Source organism: Xiphias gladius, chromosome 18 (assembly GCF_016859285.1).
Source record: "Xiphias gladius isolate SHS-SW01 ecotype Sanya breed wild chromosome 18, ASM1685928v1, whole genome shotgun sequence".
Taxonomy (NCBI): domain Eukaryota; kingdom Metazoa; phylum Chordata; class Actinopteri; order Istiophoriformes; family Xiphiidae; genus Xiphias; species Xiphias gladius.
In genome coordinates this window covers 1,232,086-1,249,397 of record NC_053417.1, presented here as the reverse complement: position 1 = coordinate 1,249,397, position 17,312 = coordinate 1,232,086, and the positions used below count along the sequence as shown (strand labels likewise).

At 37.6% G+C, this 17,312-nt stretch overlaps 1 protein-coding gene across 2 annotated transcripts in view; it reads right to left on the bottom strand.

The window, feature by feature from the left end:
• The window catches only part of plod1a (procollagen-lysine, 2-oxoglutarate 5-dioxygenase 1a), a 36,138-nt gene extending 21,736 nt beyond the window's left edge, over positions 1 to 14,402 (bottom strand). For both annotated transcript variants that reach the window (XM_040151792.1, XM_040151793.1), the window contains exons 1-6: positions 14,177 to 14,402; positions 11,927 to 12,018; positions 11,475 to 11,608; positions 9,068 to 9,231; positions 7,260 to 7,372; positions 4,752 to 4,815 (exon numbers count right to left, since the gene is read on the bottom strand). In XM_040151792.1, coding sequence (XP_040007726.1) covers positions 4,752 to 4,815; positions 7,260 to 7,372; positions 9,068 to 9,231; positions 11,475 to 11,608; positions 11,927 to 12,018; positions 14,177 to 14,267 — 658 coding nt within the window. In that variant the 5' untranslated portion in view covers positions 14,268 to 14,402. The remainder of the gene's footprint in view (positions 1 to 4,751; positions 4,816 to 7,259; positions 7,373 to 9,067; positions 9,232 to 11,474; positions 11,609 to 11,926; positions 12,019 to 14,176) is intronic.
• Positions 14,403 to 17,312: the final 2,910 nt, after the last annotated feature.

The window sequence follows — 17,312 nt, the reverse complement described above, 5'->3', positions numbered from 1 at the left end:
ACAGGAACAGTTGTACGCAAAAGTTTGGGGACCCTACTAAGTCAGTACTTATTAACCAGCCCTCTGCCAACTATTAAGCATGGGAGTGGAAATATTCTGCTTTGGGGTTGTCTTGCAGCCAGTGGCACAGGAAACAGCACATAGATAAATGAAAGAGTGGATTCCACTAAATATCAGCAGATTCTGGATGCAGATGTCCTGCAGTCAGTAAAGAAACTGAAAGTGAAAAGAGGTTTGTTTCTACAACAGGAAAATGATCCAAAGCAGAACTCAAAATCCAACACAAACTACTTCAAGAAACACAGGCTGGACGTCCTGGAACAGTCCTGACAGTCCCCTGAACTGAACTTCACCGAAAATCTGTATGTACATCCTAAACATGCTGTGTGTGCAGGATAGCCTAAAAATATCTAAGAACTTAAAGTAATTTTCAGGAAGAGTGGCTGAAATTCCTAAAACAAGAACAGAAATACTCTAGCTGCTACAAAAAGAGTTTGTAAGCCCTGATATCTGCCAAAGGGGGGGGGTTACTAAGAACTATCTTAGTAGGGGGCCCAGACTTCTGAACATGCCACAATTATTTTTATATTTGGAGATCGTTTTAATGTCTGTTTGCTGCAGAGGTTGGATTTACTTCTTTTCACTTCAAAACAACAAAATATGTCACTTGTCCTGGGGAAGGCGCCAGACTTTTTGCATACAACTGTTTTTAATCTGTATTTTTGTTTGTTCTCAGGTTCTCATTAAATACCAATAGTCACAGCCCAAGTCACAATTTCAAGTCCACATTTAGAAAAGAACCGTCCAAATGACTGGAAATGTTCTCGTTCCTCCTATATTACACAGCATGTTTTGGGCGTGGAATTGTGTGCATTTTACAGCAACCAGCAGTGATGGCAGAGAATATAAGCCAAACTCACAATTGTGAAAGGTTTTGGTCTACATCTGTTGTTGTAGTTTAAAGATTTTCATAACTTATATATTACCCATTTAGATTTTGAATATGTGCTTGATTCATCATAATGCCTACTTGATACTCTGAGGACACCCAAGGGCCTCAAAAATCCCAGATTCACAGTGTGTCATTAGGCTTTTGGTAGTTTGATTAATTGTAGATTTGAGTTCAGTAATAAATCAGGTGGGTTCTGCATATGAGATAATCTTGCGGCGCTGTCCCTGTGTCCGAATCTAGTTTTAAGACCTTTAATTTCTACTTCAACAACTCCGACAAACCCCTGTCTGAGGACAGCATTCAAGTGCTCGCCAAAGAATTACAGTATCTTTTGGCCCTACCTACTCTGCAAAAGAATTTGATACTAAAATTTACCTTTTTTGCTTCTACAGGAGTTTACATCTCCAAGGTGTGGTACAAGAAAAATCCCACAATATCTTCAAACTCCATAGAGTCAGGTCAGACTGCCCCTCTTAACCTTAGACCACAGTTTAAACCTAAATCTACCTTTTGTCTCTTCATTTAAAATGCTGCCATAAACACAGTTGCAAAAATGTGAATTTTGATATTGAGAACTTCCTCAAAAACAAAAGGGCACCAAAACATTGTAACCTTTCCCATAAAGAAAAAAGTGCCCTGAAAGCATTATCAAAAGATGATGAAACTGTCAGGAAGAAAGCAGAGAAAGGGGTTGCTATTGTGGTTAGGGGTAAGGCCATATATGTCAAAGAGGCTCATCGTCAACTACATAACACTAAATTTTACCAACCCCAGGCACATAATCCAACTGAGTCTCTCAAAATAGAACTAAGAGAGATGCTCATAAAGGCAAAGAAAATGGTTGGATTTCTCAAGCTGCACTAAGATTCCTATATAATGAAAATCCACAAATGGTTTCTTTCTACATGCTTCTGAAAATATATAAATGTGTTGAGAATCCCCCAGGTAGACCTCTGATATCAGGCAATTTCTTACTTAATCAGTATCAAAGAATATTGCAATTTCATTAAACCATTTTTACCTTCACTTCCTGCTTATGTTCAGGACACTGCTGATGTGCTCAGCAACTGGAAAACATATGCACAGATGCTTTTCTAGCCACTATGGATGTTGAATCATTGTACACAACCACAGTACACAAACAGGGCCTAGCAGCAGGAACTTCTTACGTGCTCGGCCAGAATCTGAATTGCCACCCAATGATTTCCTATTGTCATTGACAGAATTTGAATACTAACATTTTCATTTGTTAGTACAAAGTATTTAAACAAACAAAGGGGTTTGTTAATGGGGCTTGCTATAGTCCTTCTTATGCACGTCTATACCTGGGTAAATGGTAAGAAGACTTTATGTTAAACCATCATAGAAATATTTTTTTAAGCACAATATCTGGTGGGGATGGTACATTGACTATGTCTGTTTGTTTTGGTCTGGGTCCAAGGCAGAGCTACAACCTTTCCATATCTTTTTGAACCCTATCATCAAGCTGTCTCTAGATTACAACAAGGAGAGCATACATTTTTTAGATCTTAATCATTTAAGGTATTTAAGGGACTTTGCATACATCTATATTTAGGAAACCAACAGACAGAAACACTACACTACATGCCAGGAGCTTCAATCCCAAGTGGCTAAAAGAGAATGCCTTATGACCACCTCCATGAGTGCAGAGAATCTGTGACCAGGAAAAGGAGTTTGAGGCCAAAATACTCGTACAGACAAACTTTACTACAAAGAAATACTCTCAAACAAACAAAGAGAAGGTGCTTTTTGTCACAACACACAGTACAGAGGCAGAAAACATTTAACAGGAAGTTAATAGGAATTGGGGTACTATTTACAGTGGTGGTATACTTAGTCAGCTCTTCCCTGAACCACCATTAATCAGTTTTTGAAGATCCCCCACTCTACAAGATAAACTGGTACACCGTCTGAAAGGAAACAACCTACCAAATTGGTTGGGTCCAAAGCCCAAAGGATTTTACAAGCGTAACCATTACCTAAATGTAATGACATTATGGATTTTATATTTCAGAGGTTCACCATTAATCATTTCATTAACTGTAAACCTTGTTTGTCATATATAGGCTAGAATGTCGCAGCTGCAAAGTTTTTTTACATTGAAAGAACAAAAAGATATTTACAGGACAGACTAGCAAACACAAATATGCCATTTACATAGCGAATGTTGACTACCCTATGGCTAGACACTATGTGGACCTCCGTGACAGTAATCCATCCACATTACAAGCCTTTGGCATTGACCATATCCCATCTTTCATTCGAAAAGGTAACAGACAAAGGAAACTTAACCAACGGGAAACCTTTTGGAACGACAAATTACAAGCTACTAAACACCCAGGCATAGATGAGGACCTAGATTTTACTGCTTTTTTGTAAACATTTGGTTTTTTTTTTTGGTTTTTTTTGCAAACACCTTTTTTTTTTGTAACCATTGCCATTGTTTGTATTCATTATGCTGCTCTTTAATTCAGCTTTGATAAATATTTTGGGCCAAAATGGCGCCATCTGCTGGAGTTTTTGTATGCCTACACTCTCTAGGCCACAACACCATATCCAAGATGATTCCTATTGGTAAAACACCACTAAAAAACGCCATTGGCTCTATCAGATTTGTTTGAAAAAAAGAGAGTTCCTTGGAGTTTTCTTGAATTTTTATGTTTAACCAAAGACCACCTCGAACAAACTCACTTTGATTCTAGGAAGCGCTCCTACCCAAACATTTTTAATATTTCTACTTCTACTGTGCTCACTTGGTGGATATTCCTCAATAAACGTGCGTTTGTGTGAGGTTAGGTTGTGAGTGGGGGCAAAACTTTAATTTTTCCTGTAGGGCCCCCTAACAGGTTAATGCCCTTGTATGGCAGGGGTACTGCCAGCTGTGAGGGAAGGGCAGTAGATGATTGTGTATTTAAGTCAAATGTATTACAAAAAATAAGTAATTTTCAAATGTAAATACATGTTTCGGTTTGATTTTTTTGACATTTCTACTACTTCTGCCTCTGGCAATAATTAACACTTGGTTCTACTTTACCACATCATGTTCTCAATTTTTAAGTAATGACCTTTCTGTATATGTAAAATGTATTACTGTTGTTGGCTCAACTTTTACACTTGAAAAAGAGACAGGGAAAACAGCCATTTATAGAAGAGGCTTACAGAGTGAGGATTTGTAGGAGCAGGCTATCCTCAGGGACACCATTCATGCCCCTGGACTCTTGATGTTGTCTATGTGAGATTTGGCACATCTGTTTCACAGTGAACTCACAAAGTCCCTCCCAGGCCTCAGAGGGGAATATCATGTAGACACTGCTAAGAGTTCAGCTAAATGAGTTAATCTTCTTAAAATGGGCAAATAATTGTTACTTTTTAAAGCAATAGCCAACTGTAGCTGCTGTAAATAGAAACACATTTGTAGTGTGTATGTGCTTGTAGTTAACAAATTAATCACCAACATGTAAAAGGGTTGGTTTCATTTTAATATTAGTCTAAAAATCAGTAACAAATTTTATGCGATTACTGCTAAATGACTAACATAGTGTGCAATACCAGAGATTATAAACAGGAGAGGAAGATGGTTAGCATCACAGGTGTTAGAAGCTTCTTAACATCCAGAGGTTGCCTTCTGGATGAAAAGAAACCTACAATTCCTCAAAGGTGTGGAATAGTGCACTTAACATTTCTAACTGTATCCAGTAAACTAAACAGAGTGTGTTGCAGGATGCTTCAGTTATATCTGCTTATTAAACTTCGTAGGCTGGACTTTCAAGGCACTCACCGAGGGCTCCATGGAGGTTCTGGAATAATCTGCATTTGCTGTCCAGTGTGATATTTATGGATTTCTGAAACATGGAAATACAGTTAGGTCCATAAGTATTTGGATAGTGACTCAATTTTCATAATTCTGCCTCTGTACACTACTACAATTGATTTGAAATGAAGCCATCAAGGTGTGATTGAAGCGTAAACTTTCAGCTTTAATTCATGGGCTTTAAAAAAAATATTACATTAACCATTTAGGAATTACAGTCATTTTTATAGATTTTATAAATGAGTCCCTCATTTTCAGAGAATCAAAAGTATCTTGACAGTTGACTGACAATCAGTTTCATGGCCAGGTGTGGCCTTTTACCAATTATTCTTATCTGGAGTTGATTGTAGGTGTTGAATTTGCATTTGGTAATCATGGAAACACATGACCGCATATTGAGAGTTCATGAAAACTCTCAATATGTAGTCCAAAGAGGTGTTGACGCAAATGAAGGAGGCCATCATTAGGCTGGAAAAACAAAATAAACCTATCAGACAGGTGGAAGAAACTTTGAGTTTCTTCAAAATTGCATTCTTAAAAAGAAGGAATACAATGGTGAGCTCAGTAACACCAAAAGACAGGGAAGACCACAGAAGACAACAAAAGAGGATAATCGCAGAATTCTTTCCTTGGTGAAAAAAAACTCTTCACAACATCTAGCAAAGTTAAGAACACTCTCGAGGAGGTAGGCGTATCATTGTCTTGTCTACAATCAAGAGACACCTTCATGAATGTAAATACAGAGGGTTTACCACAAGGTGCAGACCACTGGAGCAGAAAGGCAAGATTCGACTTGGCCCAATGGCCAGTAAAAAAGCCTGCCGAGTTCTGGAACAAAATTCCCTGGACATATTACACCAAGCTTAACTTGTAACAGATAGATGGGAAGAGAAGAACAGGGAGGGAGGAAAAGAACAGTCCATGATCCAAGCATACCACATCATCTGTCAAACACTGTGGAGGCAGTGTTATGGTATGGGCATGTATGGCTGCCAATGGAACTGGGTAACTGGTGTTTATTGAGGATGTGACTGTTGATAGAAATAGCAGAATTTCTTCAGAATTCTGAAGTTTATAGGGCAATACTATCTGCTCAGATTCAGATGCTGTAACACTGACAGGACGGACAGTGCTTGACAGTACAGATGCATAATGACACAAAACAAACTGCGAAAGCAACCCAAGAGCTTCTCAAGGCAAAGAAATGGGATTTTTCTTCAATGGCCAACTCAGTCACCTGAACTCAACCCAACTAAGCATTCTTTTTACTTCTTGAAGACAAAAGTGAAGGCAGAAAGACCCACGAACAAGCAGCAACTGAAGGCAGCTGCAGTAAAGGCCTGGCAAAGAATCTCAAGGGAGGAAACTCAGCAGCAGGTGATGTCCATTGTTTCCTGACTTCAGGCAGTCATTAAGGTATTAAAAAGAATCCATATTTTCATAATTATGTTGGTTTTCCAATAACTTTTGAGCCTATGACTATGTATAAAAATGGCTATCATTCCTAAACAGTTAATGTGATATTTTTGTTAAACTCCTTGATTAAAGCTGAAAGTCTACACTTCAATCAAATATTGATGGTTTCGTTTCAAATCCATTGTAGCAGTGTACAGAGGCAGAATTACAAAAATTGTGTCACTCCAAATACTTATGTAGCTAACTGTACATTGTTTTCACGGTAAATGTTGAAATAATATCTAACAGCATAAATTCCCAAATAAAAGCCAGTACTGAAATACAGAGTCTCAAATAATAGTGAGCACTGGAGGAGGAAATTACCTACATTAAGCTCACGTGGTACGTTCACTATAATTTATTTCCACAGCATTAATTCCATTAGTACAACAGAATCATGTCACACTCACCATTCCGCTGAAAAAAAAATTCTCTTTTTAACAATAATACTTCTTTCTTTCAAAAATGAATTCAAATATCTTCTACTCTGCTTTTCTGTTGTTTACCGTTAAATTACTATCAATAAAACTCTTCAACACTTCCTGCATATGTTTCAAATTAAAAACCCACCAGAAATAGTAGAGATTATGCCAACTGAGCTACTGGAAGGTTATTAATGTGAAACATCTGTGCAGAAAGTACTGAGTCTCATTGACAGCAGCTTAACAGCTCTCAAAAAAATTGCAAAATGAAGGTGACAGGAAATTATTTGTGAATAAAAAAAGTATTCCTGTTAGAATTAGTGAAATATTATAAAATATACTTTATATATACTCAAACAGGGACAATTAAAAATAAACGCCTCTTTGTCTCAAATAAAGATGTAGTTCCCTCTAGAATTGTGGCCTTTGTTTGAGAATTTTATGGCACAAAATAAAATATCACCCATATTATATATCAATATTAAATTGATATAATACTACTTACTAATAGTAACATAAGTATTTATTGTGACTTTGGCATTAAAATTAATCAAAGTACAGAGCCATAAAGTGAACACTGCAGTATTAAAAATCTTACTTTTTTTGCTGGATCAATGTAAATCTTGGTGAAGAACAGCTGGTCACTCTCATTATCTTCACCCGTCCAGTCAGAAACCATTTCTTTGATGTTGGGAAGGTAGCCAATAAAACCTGAGGACAAAAATAAATCCAGAGGAAAAGTGAAAAAATATGGTCAAAGTCTAGACTTGTTCAGCCACAGCCGCCCGGAGGTAATTGGTTCGATCACTTGTCGAAGTGTCCTTAGGCATGATCCTGAACCCTGAATTGCCCCTGATATATCATTGGTGTGTGTGTGAGTGTTTGTATGTATAGAAAGTGCTGTATGTATAGACAAGCGCCGTATGAATAGGTGAATGTGGCATGTAATGTAAAGTGCTTTGAGTGGTCATTAAGACTAGAAAAGCACTATAAAAGTGCAGTCCATTTACCATATAAAACATATTTTCATTTCCATATTCATGTATATGAACTCTGTCACATCATGAAAAATGAAGTCCTCTGTTTCAAATTGCCATGACTAATGACTACTGCCAGGTTTGGTTTTTATGGCCTCAGTGCTGACTGCTGACTATAGACCTGCTGTTTCTCTGCTATAAAAAGAAATGGCCATACTCCTTACAAAACAAGACTAAAAAGTTCACAGCAACACCAGTGACTCGTGAGCATAAATGTATTAAAGAGATGTGCATGGAAGTATCACATAGTGCGTTATGTGGGGATGATGTAAGCAGAAAGGTCTCCATTTTAAGTCACTAGTCAGTTTTATGTAGATTGTATGTGATCTTGGTGAGTAAATATGTGAAAAATAAGTTTTAAAAAATGCCTAAAATTCAGGCATGAACTAGCTTAACATGTATGGTACTGGCTGTCATTTATATTTAATTTAGACATCATCAGCAAAGAAATTCCAGATATCACAAACCAATAATTATAACTGGGAAGCTAATGGGAACACTCACTCATCTGCTCATAACTATGGACTGAATAAGAAATGAATATGAAATGAATTTCTGATAGTACAGTTTTAGAACTGACGGCAGCTTTACATTAAAGTTGCCCTATTGAGTTTTCTTGTAAAGAAACAAAAATTCTGTTTACATTCAGTGTTAATCCACCAAACTTGGTCCAAATAGCTCTCCAGTGTCCCCCTGTGCAGGTCAATCACTGGTCTGCTTGGTAAAATAATGAACCCTAACTCTAAACCTCACCTCACAGAAGAGGTGCCTCTTTTTCATTTTGACTGCTGCCCCTTTGAGAGTCTATAGACGCCCAACTGTTGCAAACGTCAGGATAAAAGTAAATGGCTTTTCAACTTGGCAAAGAAGACTAGGCCAGAAGTTTGGCTAAGTGAATGTATATCTCTGGTGTTATGTTTGTTAAAAGGTTAACTGCAAGCTGCCAATGCCTACCTGCAGAAACCATTGGTACAAGCCCAGGTTAAAATCTAACCTCACATCAAAAAACCAACTCTCTAACAGATATCTTATATTCATGTGGCAGGGACTTTCTTCCCTCGGTAGTTGTCTTATCAGGTAGGATTTGCTCCCAGGCTGTATATGGCTCCCAACAACATCAATCATTGAACATTTTGGCAAATCCTTTTCTAACCTTCTCCCTAAACTGAGCTATCTCTAATCTGAAACTTCCAATAACCTATTCGGTCTACAAAGCTTTTGAGGAACACTACAACATACTAGTAGTAGGAATTTCCTGATAGGTCTAATTTAGGAAAAAGTGACATTGTACTAAAAGATTAATTTCATCACAATGTCAAAACCATGTGGCCTGCCCCAGGTGTGTGACAGACAAGACTGATGGACCTACCCCCTGAGCCCAGGAACCTGTTGCCCTCCCTGACGTGGGGGTGTTTGTCCTCCAGGTGTCTGTCGGGCCAGATCAGGCTCTCAGAGGAGAACACCACCTTGTGTCTGGCCTGCTGGAACTTCTTGAGGAGCTCCTTGGGACCCGAGGCAAAAACCACATCATAGCTGTGTCAAACAGGGAGTGAAAATAGAAAACTTTACTGCACTGTGTGGCTCAGCTGTGTGTGAAGCTAGTGACATAGTTAAAGTAAATTAAGGGGTTGCCTTTATAAGAAGACAGAATGCCTTATTTGGAGAGTTAAGTTGCCAGTGGTTGTGTTTACTGACATAAAAGGAACTGCTTGAATGAAAAAAAAAACATCACTCGTACATCACACTACATCACACTAGTACAAAGGTCAATGGTAAACTGCCCAAGGTAAAAAAAAATTTTTTTTTAAAGTTTAGGTCAACAAAAACTGAAAAATAACATAAATTTCAGGCCTTCTTCACGGATGAAGAAAATGGTTCACTTACAGCTTTCCTGCAGCAATGGAAGTAAATGAAGCCCTGAAAATTACTGCAAACAACTCCTACAGGTGCACCAACATCTGTTGATTACTTACAAACCCTCTGTCTGTACCGATACAGTGTTGGAACAAACTGTGTTACTACACCCTCTGATGCATTATTAGGACAATACTGTACTGGGGGAAGTACTACTGTATATTTTTATCAGAATGGTGAGAAAAAGGCAAGTAACAAAGGAAAACAGACTGGTTGGTCAGGGGTTCATCCTACAGCAAGATAATGACCCAAAACATTAGAAGAACAGAATAAGACCGTGGTTTCACATGATGGAAGACCAGCACAGTTTCCAGACTTAAACCCCTTGGTGCTGGTTTGGTTTGGAACTGGACAGAAGGTGAAAGTGAAGCAACCTGCAAGTGATACACATTCATGGGAACTTCTGCAACAGTGTTGGGACAAACTTTCTGAACAATATTTGTTGTCCATTGTAGAAAGAACGTCATGAGTGTGTTCGGCTGCTGGATGAGTAAAAATTTAGATTAAATTTAGAACCACAAGCAGATTCAATGATTCCTTGATCTCCAATTGTTTATTTGTTCTATGTTCTATGTTTTTTTTTATCAGAAACACTAAGACTCCGAATTATGTATATTTAACAGCTGGAAAAAACTGAGGTGTTCTAAAACTTTTTACCGGTAGTGTACATGTTTCAGTATAAGAACCATATCAGTGGCATTACATGTTTTAGCCTTTCTACTACGACTCCCATATACTACTATACATTAATTAAAAGGTTGCATTAAAGACATAGTTCTACATTTTGGGACACATGCTTTTTTGTTTTCTTTTGTGGAGTGAGATAAGAAGTAGAGTTGTTTAATCCAAATGTAAACCAAATAATCTTTAACACCAAATCTTCAAACTGACCTGACTATACAGAATCATATTGTCTCTGACCGAATCAGTAGCTTTTAGCAGTGGAGCTCCTCCCTGGTGACTGAGAGCACTGTTGTCAGCACAGCTGTGAAATACTGTATGTTGCTTACTGATTATACATTTACTGAAACTGCAATAAACAGCATTAACAATCATGAAGTGATAACTCTGTTTCAAATCGGTGGCTGCTAAACTGTTAAACTTATATAAACAATGCTTATACGGGCCTAGTTTTGTACTGACCTAACAGTTTGAACCAGACACAAACTGAACTTGTCTTGTCTTGTGATTGTGTTAAGAACTGTGATAAGATTGTGTACTATGGTGGATTTGGAAGCTAATGTAATTGTTTAATACAAAAAAGTACATAAGTATTTACTGACGACAAATCTCTGAAGTGAACTGAACAAAATTATTTAACTTCCAACTCTAATAAGATGATGGATCTCAGTCTCAAACCGTATTATACAAAATATAGAACTATTCCTTTAAGTGATTTTTACCTACTCAGGGGCAGAGAAACTGCAAAACCGAGTCTCAAAAACACAGTCTGATGTACAGTACTAACAACTGATAAACTTGGTGATGCAAACAACTGCATTTAGAAAGAGATATTACACAGTCAGACGCTAAATACTTTTTTTCCCCTACACTAATGTTATTTTACTGTTGTGTGGTAAGGCAGAAAAATGTGTTGACTGAACCTGCACCTGCAAGTGCATAACCATGAAACCCTAACAGTGACAACAGTAAAAGCTTACAAGTTCATGCAAAATGAAATGAATGGAAACCAAAGGGTGCCTGGAAGAGAGGAAAATTGCACTGACAAAATCTAAACCCATCTGATATGATTTGGAAACTGTTCAGCAAAAACTCCTTTAAGTACCAGGGTGTTACTTTGGCCATCATATCGGAGGGGTACAATAAAATCTGAGACTCTGCCTGCAATAAAGACACTCTACCTGTCAATAAAAAGGACGATTTTGTCCTCATCCTTCATCTCCTCCAACGCTCCTTTGAGGAGTCGCACTTTCTGGCCTCCTCCTGGAGCTGACATGTAATCGCCTCCTCTCCATTTCTGACCCCGGCCAAGAACCTTAAAACATAAATACATACATTTACTGCAATTGGAAAAAAATGTAAATATATTTATCCTAAAATGATCTTCTTTTTTGGCACTAAAATAAAAATACCTTAGCTTACTTGTCAATTTTTCCTTTTTTTTTCACAAAAAAAGTGGCTTATTTCTACAACTCATATGCATGGAAAAAGGTTAAACCATAAAAACTTTGAGGCAAAACTATGTCTAGCAAAAACAGGGATTTGTTTTCTTTTAAAGAATAGATAAAGTGGCTTTCTTGTCTAGACAGCAGGAGAGGAACTTTAACCAAGATCTTGCCATAGGGGTCCCTACCTTGACAGTGTAGTTTAAGTATTTAGCCGACCTCAAGAAACGCCTGAAGCCATCTGTCTCTTTGGTTGCTACTGTCACGACTAGAAGTTTCTCTGGAAGACACAACATTGTAGAGGAATTCAGAAAGATGATACCATACGCTTATTTTTTTCTCTTGCTTTCATCATGAAGCAACCCAGAGGTACTGCCATAATGGACAGTTTCTGTGATATATTTCTTGATTTTGCACCATGGGAGTCTTGTCATACAGTAACTAAGTAGACATAAACCTGAAAAGTATAAGCTTTAACTAATCAAATCATAAGCATCAGAAAAGTATCTACTACCATGTATCATCCCCCTGATCAGAAAACTAGATTTTAATACAGGCACTCACTATAAGAAAGCGCCACAAGATTAAATTATAGTGCAGGTTTCACCTTTGTTGCTATTGTGCTGTATATCATAGGTGCAAATTTCCTGAGATGTTTACAACTAGTCAAATTACCTAAAGCAAATTGACAAGCTGCTGAATGGTTATTTCGCCTTGCTGATGACAGATTTGATAAAATTAATTGTTGATGAAATCTCTTATTAAACATATTGGAGCACTGGCTGTGGGCTGCGGCATCCATGTTTGAATCCAGCCAGGAAACCTTTGTTGCATCTCTCTCTCCACTGTCATCTCTCCACTGTAAAATAGCCAAAACAATAATTTAAAAAAAAACATTTGTTGTTACCGCTGGCCCTGGTAATCATTGACAGCATTTTAATGTTTGATTGTTGTAATTGGTTATTAACTGCAGGGATAAATTATATTATACAATCCTTTTGGTCCATTTCATAGTAACTCCCTAACCCATTTGACACAGGTCAACTACTATCATCTCAGAGGAAACACTGGTTGTGATGTTTTTTAGAGGGGATTTGTAAATATTACATTTCCTTTTCCCATCCACGATAAACTACAAGATCAGATTTAGTTAAGTAATAGACAGCGTTTTGCCAGAGCCCAATCTGTAGTAGGAAAGTCTAATCTTGAGGCAAACTGTCAGTGTAAATTTATACCATAAACCATACCTGTTAACACGGTGGTCAGATTTTTTTTCACTGATGCTTTGATGATAGAAGTGCATTTCACTGAAAAAGTATATTGATTCATTCAAATCAATTCATTTAGCCAAACATTTTATCTCAACAAAATAAATCTGCCAGTTTCATCAGTTTTAGTAGAAAGAATCTTATTTCAAGGTCTCCTCCAATAAAGTGTCATTTGCTTTATTATTATTCTTTTCCCTCTTTATTTTTTCTGTTTCAAACTATGGCATTCATTTCTAGAAAATTTCCCAGGGAGACTGCACTGGAAACAACTGCTATTATTTCCCCATATCTGGTTGACCTTTTTTAAGGAAAATAAGTCAATAGGCTACTTATCAGAAATTGGCGATTTATCAGACTCCAAACTGTAACCTGTAATGGTTTTTTGCTGTGCTAATAGGAGAAATATATATATTCTACCTCATTGAGACAGATTGAGTCTCAAAAGTCTAATTTTTGTTCTTTATTCGTCCATAACAGCCTTCATTCAACAACATTTTTACAAACGTTAATGTAGCATTCCTAGGCTAGGCTATAGCTAACGTTAACGTTAATATATCAGTAGCAGCGTTGACAGCCCACCGACTGTGTAAATCGCAGCCCCGTCCACGTCAGCGGCATGGAGGTCCTCTACACCACCTACGTGCAGTTTTCTTTCTCACATAAAGAGGGGACATAATGTTATTATGTTATTTTTTCTCTACACTTACATCGGGAGAAGTAACATAAAAGTTGCAAGATAACGTAGCTAATGTCTTTTGCAAATGGTAATTTAAAATTCGGCATGCATCAAGCGCCGCGAGCAACGCATATAAACTGTCAACAAAATCTCAGCTTTTTCTAGCTGAATAGTGTAACTCAAGCTAACACTAAATACACAGTGAAAGGATCTTAAGAATACACTGCCCTCTTTCCTATATGACTTATTTACTGCCAACTCTGCTGCAGTGTTCCACCAGACATTTTTTTCGATAGGCACGGCCATATCAGAGTTAGAGGTTTTCCTTCAACCGGGGACCACATGCGCTGGGGACTCACCCTCAGCTTGACTGTCTTGAACTGCACTGTTATAGAACAAGATATGTTGACTTTATATAATTGTTGTATTAGTAGCAACAAAATATCCGTTTGGTGCAGACATAACGTTAGTCTCGGGCAGCATTCCTGGCTTACCTTCGGGGATTCGCTGCTCTTCGCAGTTCGTCAGAGGGAAAAGTGCACAGATGAAAATCCCTTGAAACAAAAGCAAGGAATAAAGTCTCATTTTTGCCAAGTTAAAGCTGAAATCTTTTCACAAGTCCCGGTGTAAACTGAACTGTACAAGTTTCTTGCTGATTCCGTCTGAGAAAGCGAACTTTGCAGGACTGCAATAATACTGCCTGCACCGCCTGTGTCTTAGTATCCGTATTCTGCCCCCCCCCTTTCTCTCTCTCTCTCCTCTCCCCCTCTCTCTGTCTCCCTCTCTCTCTCTCTCTCTTTCTCATAAAACAAACTGTTCGATCAAAGTTCCTGCAGTAGAAGAATAGGAATAGTAAAACAGTGGTTTGGCGGTTTTCTATGTCATGTTTTTTTCTTTCACATTTTTGTAATGCAGTAGGCTAATATATTAAAACTACATGCATCCTCAACGCCTACTGCCAAGATTGGGGGGGGGGGGGGGCTGTTTGAACATGATCAACCAGCTGTTCTTTGTACATGAGCACTTGCACGTAGCCTATACTCCCTCTACCAGACTACTTTGGGGTTTATTAAGTCATTATAAAATTTTTAAATTCACAAACTAAACTGTAAGATTAAATATCTTACTTCAGTACAAACCTCGGGGAGCAATGTTATAACGGGAAAAGAGAATATGGATAAATACAATATGGATCGTCTACCGCCATAACGATAAGATTAGAATAAATATTGGAAATACAATGTAAGGCGAGAAAATTTAACACCAGCACAAACCACATCCTCCAAAATAATCAGACAAAGTTGAATCAACACCTTTCTAGTTTCAACAATAACTGAACATTAGAACCGTCATGAGAGACTAGACCGCAATAGTTTAGCTTGTGTTGGTGAATAGTTTTAGTTCAAACATAGTTACAGTTCAAAAATATTCTTGCCCTGAGTCAATACATTCAACAGAAATAATTATGTTCTCCTGTCATGGGTAAAAATATGACTATAAAAGTGTGGTTGTGGTTGTTTTTATTCTCAAACAACCAGTCTCCTTTCTCTCTGAAAAATTTAATTGGGATTAATCACGTATTTATTGGTGACTGACTGGGTATTTATTAAAGAAATACTGTTGTTCAAAATTTGGTATAGCAACTAATTGTGAGGGGTTGCATGCAGCAGGTCAAAAATGACTTGATTGCATAGACTTGAATCTTTGAATTGTGTCGCAAATTGTGTCGCAAATTGTGCAAATTGAATTGTGCAGGCTATGCATCAAGAATATGAGGTCTCCAACCCCAAGCTGACATGACAGCATCATTTTTTCAGAAGGGACAGAGCTCCTCCGGAGCCACAGAATCATACATCTGTTTTCATAGGCTAAGGAGTGCTCACCATGACTAGTAAACTCAACCAGATGGGGTATCACAGTGGCCTTTAGGGACTGAAATGCATATTACATAAACTGCAATGTCCCCTATTTGATTCTGTCCAGGGACCTCTCTTGAATGTCATTTCCCTTTTTCTCTCCCCAAATGCCCTTTCTGGCTCTTAATAGACATAATGAATTAATTTAAAAAGAAATGTGAAATTGGTGGAGTGCCCCTTTAATGACAGTAATTCCCACATCAGGTGTAGCTTCTCCAGTTAAGATGTTTATTTTTATTTTTTAATTATTCAGTTATTACTCTTGTCAAGTTGAATTTCACTTTAAAATTCCTCTTGCCTTTACATTTTCCTTATCCATTACACCTTCTCTACACCTCTCACTATCCATTCATTCTCTTTCAGCTGCACATCTCCCACTCCTTGTGCTTTGTGTATGTACCCTATCACTTCTACCATCAAGTATAGAGGGTGCTGGAGGACTACCTTAGCCCATGTTTTCTGTGTTTAGTCAGTTTGAGGTTATCTTATAAAACAAACTATTTACAAATAATACAATATAAACTAAAATAAAGTCTTAAAGCGTAGGTTCGCATTTTTTCAAGTCTGTGAACACTTAAACAGGTTTTGCTTGCTTTAATCATTCCTCTTGTTCCTCTGACCAAAGAAGGTCCCTTCTTAACATGCATCCAAAATGCATGAATGAGGTGGGAAAAAATCGACATTGCTTGTTCCATGGATTGCTTCTCAGTTTATCTGAAGCTAATATGAGGATTCAGCACTCTGAGTAAGACAAATCAAATGGATATCTTCCAAAGTTACAGCCTTTTTAGTAAAATTTCCGTCTTTGTCAATATCCATCCACTACCACTCAGCAGAGAAACACTTACAACACAAAGAAAGGAATTTGATACTAAAATGAATGCATTTTTGCATACAAAGAGGACTGTGGATTTTGCGCCCAATCATGTACAATGTATAAGACAGGGCCAAACATTGAGCTAATAATGGAGGACCTGCTTTAATTGATGTTGCACTTTAGTGTTGAAAAGTCAAAACCAACTTTGCAATGAGTCAAATTTGCAATGAATGGCTAACCTGGGGAAAGAAGGCCTGATTCACAGAACATTTCCTTGGTTAAGGATACCTCTGGTCAGGTCAAATTGTATAGCAATGGCATAAGTAAGGTTTTTACTGAAGTCTATGAAAGGCTGCATACAAACGAGCAGGCGACAGGGGCCTCAGGACTAATGGAAAGTTTTCATCTAATCTAACTCTCCCCAAGCCTAATGACAAACAAAAAACAGAACTGAATGGACCTATAATATTAGAGGAAATAACTGTATCTGTCCACATCTTACAATCAGGAAAAGCCCTGGGTTCGGATGGCTTCTGCTAGGAATTTTATGAACAACTTAAATAATTGATGATGAAACATCTTCTGAACATGTTTAACCACGCCCTTGAGATAGGGTCTCTTCCTAAAACAATTACAGAAGCAAACATTAGCACAATTTTCAAGTAAGAAAAACCAGGGGATTAATGTTCATCTTAACAAGCAGCTTGTTAAACTTAGATTTCAACCTTATATCTAAAATATCGGCCCTATGGCTAGAGAGAATCCTTCCACATATTATCAATAATGACCAACCAGGGTTTATTGCCGGAAGGAATTCCTGTAACAATTTTGGAAGGTTACTCAACATCATTCAACTATGTAATTCAACTATGTCAGAGGCACTTTTCATATAGAGCA